At 44.3% G+C, this 15,963-nt stretch overlaps 1 protein-coding gene across 1 annotated transcript; it reads right to left on the reverse strand.

Moving 5' to 3' along the window:
• On the reverse strand, positions 1–6,239 carry adra1ab (adrenoceptor alpha 1Ab). The gene is made up of 2 exons (XM_056432755.1): positions 5,345–6,239; positions 1–598 (listed from the first exon to the last, which is right to left on the reverse strand). Exons 1-2 carry the CDS (start codon positions 6,237–6,239, stop codon positions 195–197), a joined length of 1,299 nt encoding a protein of 432 aa, XP_056288730.1. The 3' UTR covers positions 1–194.
• Positions 6,240–15,963: the final 9,724 nt, after the last annotated feature.

The raw sequence follows: 15,963 nt of genomic DNA on the forward strand, positions 1-15,963 counted from the left end.
TTTGACACTCATTTACGCTGGCATAAAGGTTATAGTCAGAGTTATTGTCTGGCCGCTCTGGAAGCAGCTGGCACTGCACTCTCCGACGCCTCCGAGGGATTTTAATATGCATGCAAAAGTTGTATGGAAGAGTTTCCACGAAGCACAAAGGGGCGGACGCAGTGAATAATTCTACCGTTGCATCAACACGCCGATCAAACGGCCTCTCCCGCAACGCCGAGAGAAAGGCGCAAGACCTTGGCCGATCCGCGGCCGGAGGGGTTCTGCAGTATGGCCGTTCCCCTTGCCGAGAGACACCACGCCTTCAGTAGACCCTTGCGACGGATTGGAGCCCGATCCGGATCGCAGACCGACGACGTGGAGGCGGACAGCGGCCCGCAGCAACCCCACGAGGAAGCGGCGACGGCGGAGGTATTGGTTTTGGCGGCCAGACCCCCGGTTCTCAGGCAGCGTCCACGGAGCACGTTGTGGAAGGCCTTCTTGAACTCCCGGCTGAAGCACGGGTAGATAATGGGGTTGATGCAGCTGTTGAGGTATCCCAGCCAGAAGGTTATTTTAAAGACGGTTTCAGAAGGCTTGCAGGACGGGAAGATCGATCCTAAAAGAACACGGACAAAACAAAATATGAGTGGGAACAGACACTTATCTACCACAATACTTTAAGTCCCAGAAAGACACATTTTTTCTCAAAATCTACAGTATTTTAGTAAATTCTCTCAGCTCGTCTCCCGGCCCCTCCTCTCCACATCAGTCCAGCAGATGCCCTTGGACTTCTCCCTTCTCCATCACCTGACATCGCCGCCCTTCCACACACCTGCTACCACATTCCTCCTCTGATCTGCAATTACCACGCTCGCCCTCGTCTCATTCACTGATCAGCCTCTCAGTTCATGTCCCTTGTTCCATTCCTATTCATCACAAGCCAGCTCTTCAAGGTTGTCATGTTTTTCTTCTTCCGAGCTTCTGTAACCTGAACCAGACATTGCACCTGTCTGTAAGTCTACATTCAACTTTACCTTGGCATTAAAATCACTAAACGTATCTGCTTTGTCTGCATTGGGCCAATACCAAAACAAATCACTTTAACGAATCATTTTTGGAGAGGAGCTAAAAGATTTGAAAGATGAATCATAAGAAATGTAAAGTTCTCCACTGAGTTCTTCTATATAGCCAACACCCACTCCACATAATATTGTGTACTTTTGGACAGGGGCTGATTACATGATTTGAGCACATTGGTGCCAATTATTGGTAATCTGGGTGCTACAGCATTTAATTATATTTAGTTACCTTCGCATTGAAAATGCGGAAGGTTATGTTTTGATCGCCGTGTATTTATTTATTTATTTGTATGCGTGTTATTCGCATAACAAAAAAAGTTTTAAACAGAATCGCATGAAATTTGGTGGGATGATTGGTTATTATCCGGGGATCATTTGATTCGATTTTGGGATCGATCGGGTCAAAGGTCAAGGATAGGTCAAAATCATTTTTTTACCATAGCACGGTCAGTTTCTATCCAATTGGCATGCAACTAATGCCAAAATGTTCATAATTAAATGCCCAATCTTGTGAAATGCGAAGGTATGCGCTCTACCGAGTGCCCATTCTAGTTCAGTATGTTTCCAGTCTGAACCAGCAGATGTAGACTGTGGTTATAAGCCTACCATTCTTTTCCCTTTCGGCTATCTATTTTTTTTACGAGTGCACCGTTGCTTCATCATGTGCTTAGCGCTGTCCAAGACGACAGTGATTGGCTTAGAGAAAATACACAAAGCCAAGTGCATGAAGAAAGGATATTACTAGTTTGTTGAGGAAGAACTTAACAGAACTCTCAACTACATCCAACCCCTTGAGATAATTTCCAGAAACCAATGTGCAAAAATCAATGTTTCACCGCGGCTTTACATGGTGCCATTGATAAGCAGCTCCCTCCTTTCATCAGCTCTGGAAGCATGCTGTGTGATTGATGCCGGCTACAGTGAAAGGCGGGCGGCCACCGTGTGCTGCAGAACAAAAACAGGCTCTCCATCTGAAGTAGAACATAAAAAAATGCGGTCATTTTTTCCAAATATTCCCCCTCTTGGAAACCTCGGGCTATCGGGGCCTCGGAGCGCTGCGAGCCGTGAAGGTCTGTCTCGATTGAAATGCGTAACTATTCTCCGATGACTTGCTGCCTCGGGAGGATACAGGGTGACTCAGGATGCCTCTTGGCATTACAGCCCATTAAGTCTTTCGCGCTTGCCATCTGTAATAGCTTTCATACGAGGGAAGCAATAGTTTGGTTCGTTCCATTTCATCTCGCGGACGACGCCCATTCTGCTCCAGCGCGGTGTTTTATTTGCTCTATTTGGTCGCCTGTAAATGAATTTCTTGATGTCCCTTCTGAGAATCGTCGAGGGACGGCGGTGGAAGGAGGCAGGTCCCGCCTGGTGTCGTGCTCATAGAGCAGAAACGTATCATCAAGCGACATTTTACCAATGGCTCAGGCCTACACGGCTATTGAATAACAATAGCTACAACGGGCGGCTCACGGTTGCCGTCACAGAGACATCATTCAAGAAAGGCCCCGTCTGTATTTTTAGCTTCGATAGCGACGCGGCTCGATTGACGGCAATGCTGCTCCGTCAGCCTCAAGGTCAGCGGGTCAATCCGGCACGGACTAAAATAGCTATGAGATGGATGGCCAGGCAATCAGATATTCATGGCTTCCTGCAGGTTGAATCTGGTCGTTGGCGGTCCCCTGACCTTTCCTCTAGCGCCACGACGAAGGCAACGCTTGTTGGTTTTCGTGAAATGTCTCGACGGCTTTTAAATAGATGGCAAGGCAATCTCGTACAGGTATCCACGGTCTCCTGAGGATTAACAAAAGGAAGGAAGGCTGGCAACAGCAGGTACACAGTCATAATAATATATGAGAACGGTAATACTCGTCTGCCTCTCACAACTGCTGATGTATTAAATAGGAACATTAAAAAAAAAGTGTGACCAAGGATAATTTCCAGTATGTCTGAATGTGAAAATCTGAATGAACACCGTTTGACTGATGGAAATATCTTAATGTCTCCTGGATGGATTGACAAAGAACTTTGTACAGATATGCATGGTTCCAAGATGATGAACCTTTGACCCCTCGACTTTTCCTGGAACCAAGGGCTTGACATTTGTGGTCTTAGCAATTGCATTTAACTCAAAACACAACTGTGCAGCCTCACAATTTGTGGTATTTCCACATCTAGGTTGAGTATAACTGGGTCTCTTCTGCATTTAGTTGTATCACTAATGTAAATTAAGGAGAAATGTGAAGATATTGTCAGGATATAAAATTATTTACACATTTTCGTACTGTGTGACGTGTCAAAATGTCTAACGACAAAAAAGCAAATTGTTTCATCAAACATAATTACATAACCATGAAAGGCAAACTTCAATAACTTGGTTATTATGTATTATTAATCGATCTGTCAAAATAACCGATAATCAACTCACGACAGACAGCAGCTTCCCGCTTGTTGGGAGAGCGATCCTTTTGTACACACTGGCTGGATATGAATAGACACTCCGGAGAGCGAAAGTAAAAGGTAAAAGCTGAGAATGCGTTTCATCCACATCCCCTCCATCCTGTATTGTGCCTTCCTTCAATAAGGTCACAGCTTGTGTAAGAAAATACATAAATAACCTCCCCATCGGTGGTGACCTGAGAGGTAACCGCTGACTAGACTATCACCCTTAAATACACACCGGACCCCACTGACAGTCGCTTATCTCCGTCAAGTCAGGAGCGTTATTTCAGAGGCAATTAAGATCTTAGATTAGACTTTACAATGGCTGTGCCATGTCTGCGATAACATCGCGGTTATCGTCTTCTTTAACCGAAATGACAAAAATGGAGGTGTAATTCTGTGCATGTGAAGTCGAGAGTATCTGGCTTAGTGGGTTGTCAGCAAACGTATAATAAAAGCTAAGAAAGCAGTGATTGCATCAGGTAAAAACACTCCAGATAACATTACTACAAGTTGAATAATGTAATACAAAATAAAAAAAAGAGTACTCTCATTGTCGTCTTAAAGAATATTTAAAGCAAATTCAGAGATTAATAAACTGGAAACCATGAAATATTTTTCCATTCTTAATTACTCCTGTATGGAACAACTATTTCACATTTCATCTCTGTGAAAAAGGTACTCATTTTAAGTGTTTACAATCTTCTCATAATGTAATGGGGTGTTACATAATGTGCAAAACTGTTATTAGATATGTACATTATTCATCCCCAGGGGGAAATGTCTTATGTTGTGCGCTCTTAGCTCTCCCACACAATGTTGTTTTATTACATCCAAGGCTTTTTATTACATTTAAATGATCGTGTTAGGAGTTGATAGAAGTGAACCTTTACCTTTTTCAGAGGTCCAGAGCTCATATCTACAAATGTTTGGCTTGACAGCAGACAAATCCTTAATTAGTTCATTTCTATTCAGACTGGCCTTTGCTAAAACTTTAATTAACATTTGAAGATTTTTTTCTGAATAAAGCAGGCCTCTGTAAGAACATATATCAAATAAATCATTAAAGTTCTCATTATGTACATCAATTAAATTCTTAATCATTGAGGTCCTTTTTTTAGATTCCAATAATACAGCAGATCCATCATTTAAAGTTCCTTCGATGTCATTTTCGCTCGGGTTACACCCCATTTCGTGCCTCTCATTAGTCACCGATCTACTGTAAAGACTTTCTGAACGATATTGTAAATCTATGAGACTTTCAAAGGAAAAGCTTTTTTGGAAGAATTTCCAAAATGCTCTAAGGCTCGTTAGGTCTTACAGACAATGCACTGTATAAAAGCTCATTTCTTTTAAATTGCAACTCAAGATGTTTTATAATGGGTCCATTTATCTAAAAATGAAAGCACTCTGGTAGTCTGTTGCACTTATAACTAGTCTACACCCACCATTGACATCATGGTGTACACCCGCAACATGTTTGTTGTGTATACAAGCATTGATCATTGACCTAGTGAACCTACTGGTCATGAATCCCCACGATACACTACCTGCTGACAGCAGACGGATGTATTTAGTTGGACAGAGTGGATCATCTAGCAGCTAAAGAGCCAGATAGTTCCTCCAGGATTTAGTAGAAAACACTGCGTTGGTTAAGATGGACCCAAGAGTCTTCGAGGAGTCCAGTAATGCGTTCAAACCTGCAGTAAGTGTTGGGAAAATTACCCTTTTGGTTCTTGAAGGAGTGCTTTCAGACAAACATACCTTCTGCTTTGTGAATCTATCAAGAACAAATGAAAAGGCACTCGACGGGTTCACGCAGACGTTCAGGAGGTACCTACCGATGGGTAAAACCAGGAAAAAGGGCAGCCAGCACAGAATGAAGCATCCGACCACAATGCCAAGAGTCTTCGCTGCCTTCTCCTCTCTTGAGAACTTCAGCAGCCTCGGCAGGGAAAAGGTGGAGCGTTTCGGAGTCGCGGGCCCCCCGCCGCCCCCCTCAGGCTTCCCTCTGTGTATCCTCAACCTCACCCCCTCCGTCTCAACGCCGCCCCCCTCGCTGCTCTTCCTGAGCGTCTCTCTCTTCGCCACAGTGTACACGCGGCAGTACATGGCCAGGATGATGGCCAGAGGGATGTAGAAGGAGCCCAGTGCCGAGAACAGAGCATAGCCGGGCTCCTCGGTGATGCGGCACACCGTCTCGTCTTCGGGGTCGGGTTCCCTCCAGCCAAACAGGGGGCCCACGGAGATGACCGCCGAGAGTCCCCAGAGAGCCGCCACGGCGGTCAGGCCTCGCCGCCCCGTGGCGATGGCAGGGTAGCGCAGAGGGTGGATGACGGCCAGGTAGCGGTCGATGGAGATCACGCACAGGCTGAGGATGGAGGCGGTGCAGCAGAGGACGTCCAGCGCCGCCCAGGCGCTGCAGAAGGAACGGCCGAACACCCACCGGCCGAGCGCCTCCGAGGTGGCGGAGAAGGGCAGGACGGCGGCGCTGAGCAGCAGGTCCGCCGCCGCCAGGTTGGCGATGAAGTAGTGCGTCACGGAGCGCCAGTGGCGGTGGAGCAACACCGACAGGATGACCAGGATGTTGCCCAGGACCCCGAACACGACAAACACCACCAGCACCATCCCCAAAACCACCGCCTTGACGACATCCATCCCGGGGTCGGCGGAGGAGCTGCCGTTGGCACAGCGACCCGCCGCGGGGAAGACACTGGTGTTCTCAGCAGGAGCCATTGGGATCCGTTGGGTGCAGTGAGTTGTGCAAGTGTCTTGCAGATGGCCACCAGTCATGCCGCATTACAGCTGCTTTGTTTTGCTCCTCCTAAAGCAGCGGATAAAAGCTTCTCCCGCTGCTCCGCCAGTTCATTTGGAGAGGCAGGGACTCTTGCCAACACTCCACGGATCACGCGGCCTCTGCCAGGGCTCCTTGGCACGAGGTCACCTTCTGAAAAGAGAAACAATGCCGCGGTTTTCGTCATAATTAGTACAGAATAGCTACGACAGAAATGACAACTATTTACGTTTTAAGGCGGTCACTGGTGGATTTAGAACATCACGTTGGGCCATGCTGAAAGACTTTAATGTCGGAAACCTTCATAAAATAATGGAAGGAGATGAAAATACATTCGACAACACATTCAGAGGATTTCATGAAAACCCACAACAGGTTAATTAGCTGCTAAAAGGTCCAGTGTAGAACCTAGGGGGCTCAATTAGAAGCAATGTAATATAATATTCAATGTATTCATTTGTGTATAATCACCCGAAATTCAAACATGTCTTTACCTCTGTTCATATCTCCATCGGGAGCAGAACATGGGGTGTTGTGCTTCAATGAACTAAATGGCATTTGCAATTTCCGTATTCATCAATTCCTCTGCATGCAAACAACTAACACATAAAACTCCCCATTACGAATACACGAGTCTTGTTTAGCATCCATTTAAAACAGGCAGATACATTGTAAAGCAACACATATCCATTTACAGGAAGGAGGTGATGGAGCTCGTGAGCAGTAAGGGATGGCGAATATTCGAATATTTTAATGGAAAGAAGAAAAACAATGGACAAGACCTAATCAAAAGCAACAGGGGTAAAGACGAGGACACCAGGGCGATAGTCATCCTCGGGAGAGAAAAGAAAAATCATCGGCGGCATTATGAGAAAACCAGCCAGCCGTGCGGGGAATACAAAGATAAATCAAGGCAGAGATAATTCAGCCGGGCTCTTACTCAAGCGGCGGATGGCAGGCAAGGAATTGAACCTTGAGGAGGCAACTATATTACCGAGGCGAGAGGCCTCGGCCCGCTGATAGTCTCACTCAGCAGCACTCTCGGTGTACGTGTTGGCGATCCGGGATGTCACCGAGCGAGATTAACGGCGGCGTTCGCGATAGATCAAAGGCTCGCCGCGCAACGCCACCACGAGGCAGAACAACATCCGCCCCGGGGCCCCCGGATTTCCACGTTAGTCACCCCAGAGGGGGAATTTGAAAATTAAATGGGCTGGCGGATAGATATCTCGGATTGTTTCAGCAGGGCGCCGGCTGAACGCGGCGATATATTCGGAGCGGCTCCCCCCCCCCCCGTAATGAGATTTCTCGGTGCGCTGAAGTGCCTGCGCCGAAGAGATTAGCCGCATCTAGATAGTGTATTTTCCTGAATTTGAGGACTAGAGTCACTGTGGAAAGTGTCAGGCGAGGAATATATTTACATTGTGTTCTCGACAATGAGAGTAGAAACAATTCAGCGAAGGTAAAAAAAACAATTTTCATTCCGGCAAATGAGTCTTCCCGTGAATTCGAAAACAGACTTCCGACAGGTGCCACATCGGTCGACGTCCTGAAGCTGCTCGGCTGACACGTTGCATTTCATTTGCATGTGCTGTGAGGCTCAAGTCAAAAATAAATCCTCTAGTTTTCTTCTTTTACGCTTTTTGTTTCATTCATGCAGGGAAGGGTGATAGCGGCGCTGTGACGAAGTGGCATGAGATGCGCCAGACGACCTTTTCAATCAAACCTTTTACCAACGGAGGAATCATGTGTTGCTGCACTGGTTCCCTCATTAGATTTAAAATTACTTAAGAGTTAAGATCTGTGGCCACTTAGACGCTGGATCAACAAGAACAAGAAAACAGGTGTTCATTTGTGAACAGAAACCATGTGAAAAAGTCCGACAAACGTAGAGTGAGTCTACATCCGGATCAATGAAAACCAGCTAACCCTATGGCTGTGTTGACATGTGCCCTTTTAGAAAGATAACATCAAAATGTCTCGCCGTTTGATTATTCCCAGAGCATTCGCAATCGATTTATTGTCATGTAACAAGCAAAAATACCAAATATTTGTTCATTCCAGCTTCGGAAAAGTGACGATTTCGGATTTAGAAAGAAGTTTCAAAAAAAGGTTAAAGACATCATCTTGACCTGAGAACTTGTGATTGGTTTGTAAATAAATAAGCTATGAAGAGACAGCCATCACTATGTGTGTCCTTAAGAGCAGCGAGACTGCACACATCTCTCTTCCCCTCTATATTTGATTAAAAGATCACGGGACAATTTTACTCTCCAATTTCCTTCCGAAAAGGTGCACCGATAATTATATTGCATTAGTGGAGTTCATGGAAAGATGACCTTTTGCCCTTGAATAATCTTTCCCATCAGCTTCCTCAGTCCGAGCGGCCAGCGCTAGATCTCAAGCTAGGCAGCCAATTAAATCTCATATTAGAAATGATAATTAGGATTTTATTTCAGGAGACGGAATATTAGCGAGCATATTAACTGGTTTAATGTAGCCTGACCACGGGCATAATCAATCAGAGCAGCAGGGTAATGAGCGCGATATTAGCATAAGTCTTCCTGACAACGATTCCTCCGTGTGTTTGCTTTTCTGAAACATAAACGGTGCTGCACTGTGTTCCACGAATCCCTCTGGGTTTATTAAACTGAGCTAGACACTCGTCAAGGTTGGAGAAGAAAAGATCACAGCTGCGGCACGTCAAAACTCAATTATTTTCCTCACCGATTCATTCATCGATAACCTGCGGAATGTGTCGATTGGTTGATGGATGACGAGAGAAGAAGAGTGCGCAAAAATGACATTTCAAGTGTACCGGAACCGCAAGAGACTTTTAAAAATTGCTCGTTTTGTCCCAACGACCGCTCAAACATGCCGAAAAAGATGAATTAATGTCGTTACTTGAATTTCTCCAACAACACCAACACTGAATTTAACGGATTCAAAACGTCGACTGGCGTAACACCCTTAGGTCCTGTCAAAACAAATGAAACCTCGACCATCCTATCGCTAGTGCACACACGTATCACCATAATGCATTCTGCTGGCAGCTCAGGCCCCCTGTAGACTTTATATATAATTTGATTTATTTATATATTTATTTATACCAACTCTGTAATATAACAGTTTGTGACGGGTGTCTCTGCAGCGGTGCACCACCATGATGAATTACTGTAGGCCTACACTTGAAGTTCATTTCTGAAGAGCTTTACACTCCCAGCGAAAGGTCTGTGTGTGTCTGTGGCGTCATAAATTAAAACCTGCAATCTATCATTGAACAATAGCTGCAAACTGCTCTTCAGAAAAGAAAAGTTAAGTGTGCTTCCATCCATTTTTACCGAATGGCGGCTCAATCCCGGAGGATGATATCTAATTTCCCTTAAGCTTCGAACAAGGAGCAGCTTTAATTATCCCTCATTTTCTTTTATAGTCGCAAAGTAGTGCTTTTTATTTGCACCCCCATTCCCCCTTCTGTGTTTTTAGAGTTAGATGGCCTACCTGTTGAGGGCAAATGTTCAAGCAATAAATCTAAACGAAGCTGCGAAGAGAAAGTGTTATTGTTCATTAGAAATATGAAACGCGTTTGCTTCATACTTTTATCACCTGCTAAATACTTTAGAGATATACGAGGAATGAACAATTACTGAACATCAGACTGCATGAAGTAGCTCTACTAAATGAGGGTGCTCATCAGTGGCCAATTAAAAAAACACCAAAAAAAACGAAAAAATTTAAATCATCAAATCCTACAGCTGATTAAAAAAGAAACAAAAATCACAAATAATCATAATTAGGCTATCCATTATATAAATGATAAGTCACTCAAGCCAGTCAAGTGAATGGAGAAGTAGAAACACACGTACCTCTTTCGCAGCGTGCACACATCTAACTGCACACAGTGAACAAAAAGAAAAAGGTAAACAGTTAATTTTAAATTGAACTTCCTCTGAAAAGCAGTCGCGCGCTCTTCTGTCCGCCGGCACCGAGCGCGAGGAGCTCCCGTCTCTGCATGTCGCCTCCTCTGCAGGGAGAGGAAGTCACAGTGGACCCGACCCCACCTGATTCTCCCAGGCCCCGCCCCCCTGCACGCGCGGCTCGCACCTGTTGTCTCTTTCTTACTAATTAGCGGGTGTCTACGCGCTCTGCTCGTGTGTCAAAGGTGCAATAAAACTTATTTTAAGGCACAAATATGCACTCAGAATGTATAGTGGACACGGTAAACAACGTATTTACTCACAGTTTAGGGGTATTGTCATCTCTATATTTATCTTCCATTCATCAGTTGGGGCACTTGGGGGTCACATCAGGTGTACGGCCACACCAAAAAAGAAATGTATTAATCCGCTGTTGAAAATAGTCCCTAACAAACGCGATGATGAGCTGTTTGTTAGTTTTCTAAAATGCCAGATTACAGATGGGCTTGAGACTTGAGTGCAACAGACAGAACAAGGAAGTCAGACATTGGTAGTCTCATAATAGTTTTAATTGCTACGATTTTAACTTGGCAATTTCCCCACAAGCACCACTGTGCTCCATGAAGAGGTGAGACAACCATCACCTGAAACACTACAGTATAACTTTGATTTCAAACCCTTAAACAGCTTTTTTGTTTGTTTTGGAAGACAATAGCATGTTTTTGTGTGTGTTAGTTTGGAGGTTGAAATTGTATTGGTCCACCAGTTATATCTAAATCTAATGGGCCCTGCATGATCTGACAGATTCATGCTCCACAGACCATGCACCACTTTCCAATTGAGACTGCATGGCCAAAATTTTGGCTAAAAAACCCATCTTAACCTGTAAGGTTGAATCTGCTGCTGTAACAGCCTCCACTCTTCTGGTTTCAGACCCTCCATCACTGGTTTCAGACACTCCACCCTCCATCAGCTCCAAGAGCATTGGTGTGTTATGGAATTGTGGTGTGGAGGACCCCAACGTACGCTCACACAGCTGGCTGAAAATCAAAGCCAGAACTTTATTCTCCTAATAAGCCAGGGAAAACAACAAAGAATAATACATTTAAAAAACGACCGGACAGTTCTGTCCAGCGAATCCAGAACACTCCTTTCCTTCACCGGAGAGTCGGGAGGTCAACTCGACCGAACTCTCTTCCAGGGCACGATCGGGATCGACGGGAACTAGATGTTCCAACTCACGAGAAGGAATCAGACTGGTGATAATTGAAAAGGGGCTCACATAAGGCTTCAGGGTTCATCCTCAGGGGATCGGGAACGTCGATCCAAGTTGTTTTAGCAATCAAACAGTTGATGTTAGGGCTGAATCGGGTTCACCTGGTCCAGACCTAGAGATGCTGCTGTAGGCTGATAGGCTGCTGAGGGACGTTTAGGATACACTCAGCACCTCTCTCCTCTTCTCCTTCTCCTTATGGATGAATTTTCATCTCTCCATCACACATTACGAACTCTGCTTCCTCCTCGGAGTCTTCGTGACTCCACGTCTCATAGGGTCCATCGGACCTGGAGCAGACAGGGATCCTAACATGGAGAGGTCGATGCTAAAGTCGGGTGTCTAAAAGTCGGGCGTTCCACTTCATCCCAAAGGTATCGGATCAGGTTGAGTCCAGAGATAATGTCACGTTGAAACAGGAAAGGGAAGCGGAGAAGCTCTTGCAACAAAAGTTAAAAGCGCACTGTTGGCAGGACTTTCTGTGAGTCAGCTCATTTTGGATATGTGCTGGATCTACGGTGGCCGGAGGAAATGGCTGGTGCCATGGCGTTATCTTGCAGCGAAATACCAGATATATTGGCGTAGACTCTGATTGGGAGGGGTCCAGTACTAATACCCCCTGAGGGTGACAAATTGGCCTTTTCTTCTCTCAGGTTATTGTTTCCGGTCCAGTTATTCATAGCTCCGTGACCTGACCACAGGTGTTTGCGATGCCTGCGAGGGCTCCGGCAGCAGTGTTCACTTTGAGACTCCTTTCTTCACTTCTTGTCTCGCATGTCAGGAAGATGCATTCATCTTCGAATGACCGAGCTGTCTCATAAGTCTGTCTCCCCGGCGTATTGATCGAGTAGCGTATGGATCGTTCTGGTCTATGGGTTCATATTGTAACTTTCAGTGTTCTTTCAGGGGCTGTAGATACGCTATTTTTGGACTGTCTTTAAGTGTGTACAAAAAAATCATTTATTGTTTAGAATCTGTGGATTACACACACTTTATAGTGTACTATTAGTGTCGCTACATGAGTGTCAATGTCGGTCTGATGGTCAACCGCTTCAGTCCAGACTAAAAAAAGCTCAAAAATGTAATTCAGTTTATTTCTATATATTCCAATATCACAAATTAGGAGATTGCCTCTGGGCTTTACAATCTGTACACATAGGACATCCCTGACCTTTGACCTCACATCGGATCCAGAAAAACAAGAAATCGAGAAAAATAATAACCTTTTTCTTTCTTTCTCTTTTGGGTTTTTTAATCCTGACTCGCATTTTTAAATGGGAAGCTCCAGTCCACCTGCATTCTCATCAAAGGAGAGGGAGATCAGCCTAAATTCTCATCCAGGAAATTAAAGAAACCAGATACAACTTTTAGAGGCTAGCCCCTCTAAAAGTCGGATCAGGAAAAACAAGAAATCGAGAGAAAAAAACTTTCACAGGGAAAAAAGAGATCAGCAGGGCCATGACAGGAGGCCGGCCCACCAGGAGAGAAGCATCAGACCCAGCCAGGTCCAATGGACCTCATGAGGGAGGAAGTAGAGTTTGTAATGTGTGCTGGAGAGATGACAATTCATCCAAAAGGAGAGAGAGAAGAGGAGATAGGTGCTCAGTGTATCCTAAACGTCCCCCAGCAGCCTGTCAGCCTATAGCAGCATATCCAGGGGCGGGACCAGGTGAACCTGATTCAGCCCTAAAAACAACTGTTGGATTGATTGCGAATACAACTCTGGACAGACGTTCCCGGTCCCCGGAGGATGAACCCTGAAGGCTTTGCTGAGCCCCTCTTTCAATTTGCGCGAAAAACAGGTCGACGTTTATATTATCGACTTAAATATCTCAACATCTCGTTGATGGATAGCATAACATGTTGTCAAGACATTTTTGGTACTCAGACACAACCTCCTCACAACCTTTGTGATCCCAGAACTTCCCCACTGTGAGGTTTATGTTTTTTTCTTTAATGAAATTTCTAGAAAAATATCGGATGGGTTGCCATGAAGGCTTTCTCAGACGTTTCTTGTTTCCCTCAGGGTTATTTGGAGAGTTTGCAATAACTTTGGTCATTCGGCCTCTCAGATTTCCTTTGACTTCTTGGCCTCCAGCGCATTCTCAGTCAAAGTCAATTTGACGAGCCAAAGTCGATTTACCGTAAAAAAGAAAATCTGCTGAATACCGACATCTCTTTCTCAAATGTCTCAACTTTAATCATACTGGTATTATGCAACCAAAATGAGATGCAAAAGTCATATATACAAAAACATTGTAATTATTGAAATGGTCTTTCATTTTGTGAGGTCACATGACCAACTATGCATATGAAATACGTTTAGGGACAGACACTTAATTAAAGATTCTTAACTGAATAAATAAAGATTAGAACATTTACTGTAGGCTATATATAAACAACGATGCAGCAACGTGACACACCTTTAAGGTAAATGTGCGAAGTGCGTGGATCTAAGAGGCGGAAACAGAGAGACCCGAGGCAGCTATTTTTAAGCGAAGAAGCGCTCGTCTTGTATCCTCTTCATATATCCACAGGTCACGGAGTTCTATGATTTGAACTATGAGGATGTGTGTGTTCCTGCGCTGAAATGACAGCTTGACGTCAAACTTGAGAGGATGACTCACACGCTCAAAGTGCACTTAAGCCTTCAATGAGATGAGTCTTCCCTCTTCTTCTTGCTATTCCCTATACTCCGTTTCCTTGATCCGTGCAATTATTGAAGGTAAGCCAGTTTGCCGAAGGACCCTCGTGCTGCCCCTCATGCAATAGCAGAATATATCTGGACTTTATTGCCTTGCCGTTGATCGATCTTGGTCATTTATCCCATGGGCCTGTGTGTGTTTCTGGTTTTGGGTATTCAGCTCCTGTCTGCAGATTTGTTGTTGTTGAATTTTTCACCTTAGCAAACTAAATATAAGTAAACTATCTCACTTCAAAGGTCAGGTTCCATGCCTTGGGTGAACCGGCGTCTCAGAGAGACATTACTGGACCGAAGCGCCGAGGGCATCCACTCATAACCGATGTTCTCTCACATCATTCGCTGACTTCAGACATCGGGAAGTGATTACAGGAGGGGGGGGGGGGGACTCCGGCGGCTGCAGCATCCGCTTGGCAGAGGGAAATCCATTTCGTTGTTATCAGCTTCAGCTGGATAAATAGCAAATTATTCATAGGGAGGTAAAGGCTTGCTCTCGTGAGATTAGTGCGCCTTAATTGTTCATCCAGTTTGCTGCTTGAATGCAGGAGAGCGGGAGAGGCTGGCTTAACACCAGCATCCTCGACGATTCCATTAATGAGGGAACGAGACGAGACTTTCAGAAAGTATTTACGGAGCTCCCTGAAACTTTTAATACACTCCGCCAAAGCAAAAAAACAGGTGCCTCTCAACTTTGCCGGTTGGGGAAAAATATAAAAAGGGAAATTAGAAATCAGGTTGATTGAAGGCGGCTGATTAAGACACCGAATCTAGAGTGGTCACCCTCGTAACATTTTATGGACATTCACGAAAATAACTCTTACTTTCCCTGTAAAATGAACCCTAAAGGCCTTTTAAACGATTTTATAGCCATTCTGTCTCTTTAATTCTAATGAAAATCTCCTGCATGTCCGATCAGAAGCTGACGCACCAATCTGAAACCGTAATGTCTCGCTGGCCTGTTTTCATGCTCCAACGGATAGATGGAGCTTCTTTTTTACTCCTTCACAATATGCAGATTTGTTTGTTCTCATAAGGCATTTTTTATTTTAGCCAATATATGGAATACCTATGTGGATAATATATGGACAACCTATAGGCATATATAGTGGGTACGAAAAGTATTCAGACCCCTTTACATTGTTCACTCTTTGTTTTATTGTAGCCATTTGCTAAAATTGAAAAAAGTTCATTTTATTTCTCATTAAGGTTCACTCAGCACCCTATCTTGACAGAAAAAAACTGAAATGTAGAATTTTATGCAAACTTATTAAAAAAGAAAAACTGAAATATCGCATGGTCATAAGTATTCAGAACTTGTTGCATCATTCCCAAGAAGACTCCTGGCTGTACGAGCTCAAAGGTTTTATACTCAATACTGAGCAAAGGGTCTGAATACTTATGACAATGTGCTATTTCAGTTTTTATTTTTTTATAAATTTGCAAACATTTCTACATGACTGTTTTTTTCTGTCAAGATGGAGTGCTGAGTGAACATTAATGAGAAATAAAATGAATTTTTTTGATTTTAGCAAACGGCTGCAGTGAAACAAATAGTGAACATTTCAAAGGGGTCTGAATACCTTCTGTACCCACTAGAGGTGCACACAATGATACAAGTTCTAAATATCAGCTTGGTCCGAATTACAAAAGTATCACAGCTGTGCTCTACAAATAAACTAACTCTTATTAGATTCAGTGTGAAAGTTCAGCTGGAGTTGCGATAAAGAAAAGTGCTATCGTTCAACAGATGACAAGTGCGCATAGAGCTCTTAGTT

Source organism: Pseudoliparis swirei, chromosome 15 (genome assembly GCF_029220125.1).
Source record: "Pseudoliparis swirei isolate HS2019 ecotype Mariana Trench chromosome 15, NWPU_hadal_v1, whole genome shotgun sequence".
Taxonomy (NCBI): Eukaryota; Metazoa; Chordata; class Actinopteri; order Perciformes; family Liparidae; genus Pseudoliparis; species Pseudoliparis swirei.